The 10,847-nt window shown below is 34.5% G+C and overlaps 1 protein-coding gene across 1 annotated transcript in view; it reads right to left on the bottom strand.

Annotated features, from left to right (window-relative positions):
• Positions 1–1,972: 1,972 nt before the first annotated feature.
• Positions 1,973–10,847, bottom strand: part of LOC149812135 (nuclear transcription factor Y subunit A-5-like) — a 35,456-nt gene continuing 26,581 nt past the window's right edge. Inside the window, exon 6 of the mRNA XM_089992801.1 lies at positions 1,973–2,766. Coding sequence (XP_089848927.1) covers positions 2,449–2,766 — 318 coding nt within the window. The 3' untranslated portion in view covers positions 1,973–2,448. The remainder of the gene's footprint in view (positions 2,767–10,847) is intronic.

Here is a 10,847-nt window from a genome sequence, read left to right as displayed (position 1 = left end):
CTTACAAAATGAAATAAAAACCTATGTCATTCAAATAAGGCAGACTGATAGGGGTCTGGTTTTAGATCCAAATGGGATATCAAATGACCATATAAATTACTGAAAATTTACAGGAATAAACTAGACTTCATAACGAAGACACCACTTTTTACGGATTTGAAATCCGATCTTTGGTTAGGGAGATATAGCCCTGACAAGTTGGTCCTGATTCGGATAGCGATTTGAATCACAAATCGCTGTAGTATTTAGCGAGAAACACTACAAATCGTTATAGCGAGGTCCAACAACACTATAAATCGCTGTGGGTCTCGTTAGAGACCCGAAAACACTATAAATCATAGTTAAAAGACCGAAAAACACTACAAATCGTTGTGGGGCTCGTTGGAGACCCCAAAGCACTATAAATCATAGTTAAAAGACTGGACAACACTATAAATCATTGTGAGGCTCGTTGGAGACCCAAAAATACTACAAATCATAGTAGGGACTCATTAGAGACTCAAAAAAATAATAACAACAATTTGCTGAAGAATATTGTCAATCAAATAACGATTTGTTGAAGAAGTGCTACAACAGTCATGATATGGGGGTCAAAGACGTTTTGTCTTGTTGGTTTATTGATATGATATTGATGATCAATTGGAAATAAGAGATGATGAAGATGACGTGCATCCAGGCTCTTGGCTGATGATTCCATCCCAACCAACTAAATGTTGAATCATTCAGCAGACGTGCTGGTGAAGATGATGCAGAAGCTTGGTATTAATGATCATGTGATGATGTAAGAGCAAATTGATTTGAAAAAGGAACATGCATAGTTGGGGGCAGTGTTATCAGAATAGAAGAGCGAATCGGCCAAAACTTGATTAGCTTTAGGCTGAACCGAGCCCCACCTAAAAAAACCGCTGGATTCATCCCTGATTCAGATTGAATCTCGACATCACCACTGAAAAAAAAACAGAAAAAAGGAAATCAAATTTTTTTCTCTCATGTTCAGGTGGGCTTTTGACCAAACCTAGCTCAAGCCATGGACCTGACTCCATGCCCAAACCCAAGCTTCAACAAGAAATATAGGTTAAGCCTAATCAGGTACGAGTCACTAGATCTAATGAACCATGCTTTCTGGGCTAGCCGATCCATCAAACCCTATATTGGATCTAATCCAACTGGATCCATTAACAACTATAAAACTGCTTCGTATTCACTTGCCTCGTGCATCTTTGAGGAAAACGTTATTACCTCTACGTAAAACTGCTAGGGACTCACTTTTCTTAAACATTGTAGAAAACATTACTAAACAACTTTTACTTACGTAAAACTCAGTGCAAACAGAGCACCCGTGACTGATTGTACTTGGCAGACAGAAAATTGACACCTTTTCCCCGGTTATCCCCAAAGAAAAGAACCACGTAAAACTACTTGGGATTCACTTTTCTTAGACATCGTTGCAGAAACACAATATTAATTATTGGAACATGAAAATTAACTTGGATAAATCCATGTCTGTAAATATAACAAACTTTGACCCATTCATTTCCCCTAGGGATGGCAGTGGACGGGGGAAAGTGGGGCCCCACCCCGCCTCGCCCAGTTTGGACCGGGGATGAAGGGTATGAAACGGGGATGGAGGCAGGGACGAAGGTTAAAATCCATCCTCGTTCGGGGATGGAGGCGGTGATGGAGGCGGGGATGGACGTACCCTTTTCCCCGCCCCACCCCGCCCCGTCCCTTGCCACTTTTCCCCGTCTCATCCCAGTTTGAAACGGGGATGGAGGACATGAAACGGGGATGAAGGCGGGGGTGGAGACCTTGTCCCCCGCCCCGCCCCACTGCCATCCCTAATTTCCCGGTACGTGTAATTTTTTCAATAATGACAGAACAAATCCATTATTTACGTTCACAGATAAAAAAGAAAAAGGAATAATTCCTAACAAAATAGAGCAGATTTCCTGGAAGCAGAAGAAAAGTATACAAGTACAAACACCATGGTCATTCATAGAATACAGAAGGATCAAACCAGTTTCTGCAACAGTAACTGTTCACCCTACATTTCCAGCGGAAGCACCAGAAAGGTTGTAACTACAAACACCAGTCATTCTTAGAATACAGAAAAGATCAATCCAGTATCTGCAACAGTATCCATTCACGCTACATTTCCAGTGGAAGCAGCAGAAAGTGTCAACACACACCATAGTCATTCATACAATACTAAAAGATTAAACCAGTTTCTGCATCAGTAATCATTCACTCTACACTTCCAACTAATAAGGTTTCAGCTTGTCCTTTTGTCTATGCTGCCAATAAGCACCATCCAAAAGAACAGGCATGATAACAGCCAAGGATGAATTGCCTATTACCCGACAACAACAGGAGGAACACATGTTGCAATCCAGTTGGTTGTTGGCCTTAGCCAAACACCCACAAACTGCCCATGGTTCTCTCTGCGACTTATAGGGAGAGGGGAAATCTGTTATGCAATGGACCATGGTGTACAACACCATTTCCTTGCATGCCCCCTCCAGTTTGTGAGTGGAAACCTGAGAAAAGGAAATCGGGTTGTTGGAAAAGGTGATCGTGGGGAGAAATGCATGTGACTTCAGAGCTCGAAGCTGCTGAAGCACTATTTCCTGAACTAGCACCACCATTTTCCGACTGCACAACTTCAGAATCAGATAAGCTTCCAAGCTTCTTTGTGTTAAGAAAACGTCCTCCAGATCCCCTGACTCGTTTCATTGCATGAAGATGCCGTGACTCATGGAGATATGGCTGCCGGCCATGAAAAACAAGATCAAAGTCAGAAAGCACAACTTCCATTTTCCACATATCTATCCTTTTCCAAGATCAGGTACCACTAACTTAAAAAGACTCAGGTCACAGAACTACCATGGTAAATAAAGCAGCTAAGCACTTCCTCAATTTCAAAAACTAAAGCTTCAGAAAATAGAACGTCATAGACAAGGGATCTACAATTTTCAGTAGAGGAAAAGTGATGATATAATTAACTCACTTATTAAGTTGGAATCCAAGAATTCTGACGAATCTATCAAATTGCTGTGAAAACCAGTTAAAACTACATTTTTCTCAGGCAAATGTCCTTTGTCATATTTGTCAACAGAATTAGTAAGCCTTTAGCGCTATGGGATCTCCAAGCGACCTCCATGATCATATTGACAAGTAACAAGCTTCAAATTAATTTTAAACATAACTTAGTCTTGGAAACTTATAGCTTAAGCATGTCAACAATGTCATTGCAATAATTGAAAAGATAGAGAACCTCTTAATATGACAATGTTAAGTTGTTGTTGTTGTTGTGTGTGTGTGTGTGGTGTATATATAATAGGTAAATATCCTCTAGGGGTATTTTCGTTATTTTACTCATGTAATACGGACTGTTCATTAGGAACAGTTTTTCTCTTTTTTATTTATTTTTTCTTTTTTGTATTTTTCCCTTTTAAGCAAGGGATCTATGGTCTTTTGACCATAGAGTCGTTGAGAGCTCCCAATGGTCATACATACACATGTAATAGGGATTGTTCATTAGCAACAGTTTTCCCCTTTTTTATATATTTTTCCTTTTTTGTATTTTGCCCTTTTAAGCAAGGGATCTATGATCATTTGATCATAGAGTCGTTGGGGGAAAACTCTCTCTCTCTCTCTCTCTCTCTCTCTCTTGTAATGTATATAAATAGGGACTTTGTTTCTCACTCATTGTTTAATGCTTCTCTTAAGCATTTGTGCTTAATGATATCAATATTTTTTATATTTTTGTGTTCTTCTCTTTAGATCTTTAATGTCTTAAATGCACTTAGTATTTGTGTTGTGCCTTTGTGCTCTTGTATTGTCCCTTAGTGGGACTTATGTATGTGCATGTGAACTTTGTGTTGATGATCTTGTAAGCTCTTAAAGGCTCTCATTTTGTATCTCCACATATTCCTTTACATGGTATCAGAGCCAAAAAATCCTTCTTGATATTTTACTTCTTTTGAGTCTTGGGATTCTTTGGTTCGAGTTCGTGCTTCGTAAAGGATTCATGATTGTTGTGTGGCTTGGATTCAAGAAAAATCTTGACCCGATATGTATCTTATATCTTTAAGCATTTCTAGTGTTATCTATCTCTTGTATCATGCATGAGAAAACACTCATTTTCCTTATCTTTAAAAAATTATTTGTTATGTTTCTTAAAAATTAAAATTTTCAAATGTTTCTTTTTAAAATTATCATTGGATTTATTTTTATAAGGTTTATAATATTTGTTTGATCTTGTGAAATTATATATGTGAGATCTAGTTTGAATCTTAATTTTTTCAAAACTTGTTTTATTTGATATGCCTGTATATGATCTAGTATTCTTTAGCATGTATTATTGGCATTTAAATGCTTTATTTGAACAATTCATGGTTATAAATATCAAATCACGTTTGTATTTATTATTGAACTTTGTTTTGTTTTAATTAATCATATATTTTAAAATAATTTAAAATGGTTTTGTGTGTCTTTCACAAGTATGATCTTATGAAATTGTGCTTAACTTGAGTTTAATTTTTCTCTCTTTATTCTTGGTATATTATCATGTAAAAGTTAAAGTAGCTTTTAAAGTATTAAAAATTATGATCTAGCTTATGAAGAAAATAATTTTTATATTGATATTTGATCATTGTGCATGTGTGATTGCCTTACATGATAAATGAGATTGTCTATTCGTGCATAAGGTATTGAGCATGATTTCTTATGGGAGTCATTCACTTTAATAAATGTCTCTTATTGGTCCTTTTGTGGTCCTTACGATTGTGTTATTTTTTTTTTAGTCTCGTGGCTCTTTAATGAACATTATCTTACATGTTTTGCATGAGATTTAAATATTATGTTTTTATTGCATACTTAGTTTTTAATAAAATATTAAATTGAGAATTATGAGAAACTTCTTTTTGTCAACCCTTTGTGGGTGTTATAATTGTTTCCCTCATGGTTCACTTTAGCACTTGTCTATTATTTATGAATGTGCTTGTTCACTTGGATATATTTTGTGTTCTTCTCTTTAGATCTTTAATGTCTTGAATGCACTTATTGTTTGTTTTGTGTCTTTGTGCTCTTGTATTGTCCCTTAGTTGGACATATATGTATGTGCATGTGCACTTTGTGTTTATGATCTTGTAAGCTCTTAGAGGCTCTCATTTTGTATTTTTGCATATTCCCTTACATGGTATCGAAGCCAAGAAATCCTTCTTGGTATTTTGCCTTTTTGGGGTCTTGGGATTCTTTGGTTCGAGATCGTGTTTTGTGAAGGATTCATGATTGTTATGTTGTTGGGATTCAAGGGAAATCTTGACCCGATATGTATCTTATATCTTTAAGTATTTCTAGTGTTATCTATCTCTTGCATTATGCATGAGAAAGCACTCATTTTCCTTATCTTTGAAAAAATATTTGTTATGTTTCTTAAAAACTACCGTTGGCTTTATTTTTACAAGGTTTATAATATTTGTTTGATCTTGCGAAATTATATATGTGAGATCTAGTTTGAAAACTCGTTTTTTTTAACAATTCATGGTTATAAATATCAAATCATATTTGTATTTATTATTGAACTTTGTTTTGTTTCTTTTTAAAAAATTATCATATATTTTAAAATAATTTAACATGGTGTTGTGTGTTTTTCACAAGTATGATCTTATGAAATTGTACTTGAGTTTAATTTTTCGCTCTTTATTCTTGGTATATTCTTATGTAAAAGTTAAAGTAGCTTTTAAAGTATTAAAAATTATGATCTAGCTTACGAAGAAAATAATTTTTAATATTTGATCCTTGTATACTTGTGATTGTCTTACATGATAAATGAGATTGTCTATTCGTGCACAAGGTATTGAGCATGATTTCTTATGGGAGTCATTCACTTTAATAAATGTCGCTTGTTGGTCCTTTTGTGATCCTTATAATTGTGTTATTTTCTTAGTCTCATGGCTCTTTAATGAACATTATCTTACATGCCTTGCATGAGATTTAAATATTATGTTTTTATTGCATATTTAGTTTTTAATAAAATATTAAATTGAGCATTATGAGAAACTTCTTTGTGTTTGCCCTATGTGGGTGTTATAAGTGTTTTCCTCATGGTTCACTTGCGCACTTGTTCATCATTGATGAATGTGCTTGTCCACTGAGAACTTTGGTGGACATGTGTGTTCTTGATTAAAGACTTTTGATTCAGTGCATACTTGTTATTTATAAAATATTAATTTTTATATTGTACCCTCTTTGGTATATACTATGTACCCTCAGTGCCTTAATCTATCACTTGCATATAAGCTTAAATGTGTTCCTATGCATATCTTATGTGATTATTCATAGTTTTGTATAATATATGTGGCTTCAAGTTATTATGATTATTATATATACATGAGTTTTTGATCGCTTTGTGAGTATCCATGATTGGTTATACTTGTGTATGCACTTGGTTTTCTATATAGTTCTTTGAGAATCTCTATATATGTTTTGGCCTTCTTTAATGTTATATGACATTGTTGTCTCGTAGTAGACTTGTAATCTATATTGAGTTATCTCACTATATAGCTTGCTTATATTGACTATGCATATGATTGCATCAATTGACATCTTGTTGTACATATGATTGTAATATATTCATTCTAAGTTTTTATCTACAGTTATTGAATTTGATTTGAAACTTTGTCCTTTCAAATCGATTCTTATATATGAACTCGCTTATTTGAAAATTGATTTTCGTGAGTATTTATTGTCTTCTTATGGCATCTGTTTCGTCCATCACAGATTTTTTATATGATGCTTCTTTTTTTTTGGTCTTGTTGTTATTAGGTCAGAGTTAGCCGTTGAGGTGAGTTATATGTGCACCTCAAGTCTTCTTATCAAAATTTTTGAGTGTCATGTTGACACATTCTTAAATCTAATTGGTAGATGATTGACCTCTGGATCCATGTTGCTTTTGTTAAACCAGAGTTCTTTGTTGGAAAGAGTTGTATGCACCTCGGTTTTGTCAGTTAAGATTGTCGACTTATAGTTTGGCTCTAACTGACGTTTGTTTGATCTCTGGTTTTGTGAGTGTATTGTAGTTTGGCTCTAACTGATGTTTGTTTGATCTCTGGTTCTATGAGTGTATTGTATCACTCACTTGAATATTTGGTCATTTGTATTATGGATGCTTATAATTATGTATTTGTGATGGCTATCTATTTTTTGAAACTATGGTGTTTCAAAAAGTTAAAAAATTTAATATTTTTGCCTTGATTTGTAAATGTTTTCCTTACCTTCCTGATGACATTAGTTTGTTTTTATTACAAACTCTCTTACCTCGTGTGTTTACTCCTATTATATCTCTTATTTAAGTGTCATAAAACAAGAAATGTTTTTCAAATGTGGTGAGTTACGTAAACCCATTAGCTATTCATATTTTTTGTGTTTCTTTGTTTCATATGTGGCATTGTGATTATGCTCTTGTTCTAGTTGTTAATACATTTGTTTTAAGTGTCAGTTTTTTACACAAGAGATGTTGGTTATTCACACTTTTTGTGTGTGTTTTAGCCCATTAGTGGCATTGTAATTATGCACTTATTCTAGTATCTGATACACTTGTTTAAGTGTCATTTTATGTAGACAAGAGATGTTTGTTATTCAGATTTTTTGTGTATTTTTTTAGCCCATTAGTGGCATTATGATTATCTTTTGTTCCAGTAGCTGATACACTTTATTTTTAAGGTTTGGAAGTCTAGTGAGATGATTGCTTATGGTGGTCAAACTATTTTTGAGATTTGCAAATATTATTCTCTTTGTTATGTGAGATTTTTTTTTTAAATCTCTCCACGAGATTTTTAAATTTTTTCTACTTGTGTTTTCTTATATGGAAAAATGCTTATTGATAAAAATTTCATGCATTTTGCATATTTGTGATGTTTAATAAAAATTTCATTCTTTATACTGTGAGTATGTGAGTCTTCTTGTGTGTGTGTGTCCTTTGTGGGTTTTGAGAGTGTGTTCCTTAAGAGAACACTTATGTGTTGTTCACTTGACATTGGTGGACACTTTGTTTCGTAATTGAAGGCTACTTGGTTCTTTACATTAAATTCATGCATTTTATTGATAAAAATAGTTATTTTTTATTATCGTCTCATGTGCATTAAATATGCATTAATTGCAAGTTGGATATATGTGTGTGTTTCATATTGATTATCTTGTTCACATTATTGTATGCATGAATTTTATTAACTCCTCTTTTCTTGAAGTCTCTTTTTGAATTGTTATATTCTATGCATAATTGTTTATCTCTTCTTGATGATTTATGTCCTTTAGCGATCAATTTTTTTATGATAAATATTTATGTTTTCTTGAAAAATACATTGATTTGGGGTTTATGATTTGATTTCATAAAATTTATCCACGAGAAATACTCCTCTTATCTTTCTTAATGATTATATAATGTTTTTAAACTACTACTTTGTTTGAAAATTCTACATATGTGTCTCTTGTTTTAAAAATATATTGGTTTTAAAACTTTATAATTATTGGGTTAGGATATTTTTCTTGTGTAATTGAAACCTTTATTTTGTTCTCTCTGCAGGTTCTTAAAGATGCGATAGATTGAGAAAGGAATATCTTTGATGCATCATATTATGAAGATGAAAATATCCAATGAAAGCGTTCGGTGATGATCACCAATAAAGACATTTGAAGACTTGTATTTGCAAAACTCTCTGTTGTGTTATAAAGATGGAGATTTTCCTTGAAGACAATTGAAGACTTGGATCCTTCCCATTGAATTTATGTTGTATTTCCAAAACTTTCGATATATCACACCTTAAGTTTGAGAGGGAGTGTTAAGTTGTATATATATATAACAGGTAAATATCCTCTAAGGGTATTTTTGTTATTTTACTCATGTAATAGGAACGGTTCATTAGGAACAGTTTTTCCTTTTTCCTTTTTTATTTTTTTGTATTTTGCTATTTTAAGCAAGGGTTTTGACCATAGAGTCGTTGAGGGTTCTCCAACGGTTATAAATATGACCGTTGGGAGCACTCAACGACTATTGGGAGCTTCGATTTGATCTCTCTTGTAATGTGTATAAATAGGGGCTTTGTTCCCCTCATTGTTTAATGCTTCTCTTAAGCATTCATGCTCAATAATATCAATATTTTTTATATTTTGTGTTGTTCACTTTAGTTGTTTAATGTGTTGAATGCACTTAGTGCTTGTATTGTGTCTTTGTGCTCCTGTATTATCCTTAAGTTGGACTTATGTATGTTCATGTGCTTTGTGTATTTATGATCTTATAAGCCCTTAAACCCTTATTTTGTATTTCCGCATATTTTCTTACAAACAAAGCCAACAAAAGAACAATGACTAAATAGGACCATCACCCGCTCTCTTAAATTAGCACTCGCCGCAACATAAAAACCTTCTAAGGCAGAGTATGGTTTGAAAAAAACCTACAATAACACGCCATTTAGAGGGTGCATCATAGGTGATGCATCAACCACACTATGACCCGTGACATGACTAACACATTTATGGAAAATATTCAATTCCTAAACAGTGTTTAAACCAGAGTTACCGGAAGTGCCTCTGCTATATGGGAAGTGCGCTTCCTCGATACGTGCTTCGAAAGCGCGAATTGTGGCGCTTTTGAAATGCATGGGAAAGCGCATTTTAAATTTAGGAAGTGTGTCCCCCTTTAAAGGGGTACACGTCCCCCTTTAATAGGGGATGTGTTTCCATTTAAAGGGGTATGTGTACCCCTTTAAAGAGAAATGTGTTTCTATTTAATGGGAGACGCGTACCCCTTTAAAGAGGGGCGCTTAAAAGAAAGACGAGTTTGCCCTTTTAAAAAAAATTAACTCGTGAAAAACAAAAAACTTAAAAATTTTATTAATAAGGGGTCAAAATGGACATTGTACAAAACCCGTGAAAACCTAAAAGGGGCTTAGGGTTTTATTTTTCGCATCTGACTCCTCTCTCTCTCTCTCTCTCTCTCTCTCTCTCGAGTTTTTGGCCACCCATTTTCGGGGATGAAAGAAATTCCGACGACCTCATCGCGATGAATCTGTTCCGGTACGCTCTCCTCTCACTATCTCTATCTCGATTCTCTCTATTTCTCTCACGCTCTCTCGCACGATTGCAACACAAGCCAAGCATGGCGAGTCGGCGACTCTCTGGGGTGAGAAAGTAAGCCCTCCGAATTTTTTTGCTTTTGTTTTTTTTAAGGCAAGAGTATCATGAAACAAATCTTTCATGTGTTTCTGTTGCACAAACAACTGATGTTATATATTCCTGGAAGATACGCATCACTTGGCCCCTTTTATGTTGTTCCCAAAGTGCAGTGAATTTTTTCTCAAAATTCCAGACATCTTCTATCCTTCTCAAGATCCACTGTTTATATTCATGCACACCTACGATCTTTTAGACAACCTAAAAAGTGAAAAGCTAAAACACTAGTGCATGTCACCCACGATCTTTTAGACAACTTGTTTAATCGAATTTCAATCACAAAAGAGACAATCCGCTTCACAGGAGGTTCTCGTTTTATCAGAGGAGCGAAGTCAGAGACAGACCTACATTAGGACTGGGGGTCCTGCCCCCCTTAAAACTTATATTAGAGCGCCTTTATTTGGCTGCTTTCAACATAGGTAAAAAAAATATTTTGCGTCCACCCAAAAAAAATTCTGCCCCCTTAAGAAAAAAAAATTGGTTTATGTTTGGCCCCCAATAAAAGTTTCTGGGTTCATCCCTGAGCAAAGTTCTAGTTTTTGTTTTTTTCTTAAGGCAAGCTGGGGTTAGACAGAACCCTACCAATTATACAATTATACCATTGGGTTTTGAACATG

The sequence above is a fragment of the Nuphar pumila genome, chromosome 17, assembly GCF_984573655.1.
Source record: "Nuphar pumila chromosome 17, dmNupPumi1.hap1.1, whole genome shotgun sequence".
NCBI classification, from domain to species: Eukaryota; Viridiplantae; Streptophyta; class Magnoliopsida; order Nymphaeales; family Nymphaeaceae; genus Nuphar; species Nuphar pumila.
This window is presented reverse-complemented; position numbering and strand designations above follow the sequence as displayed.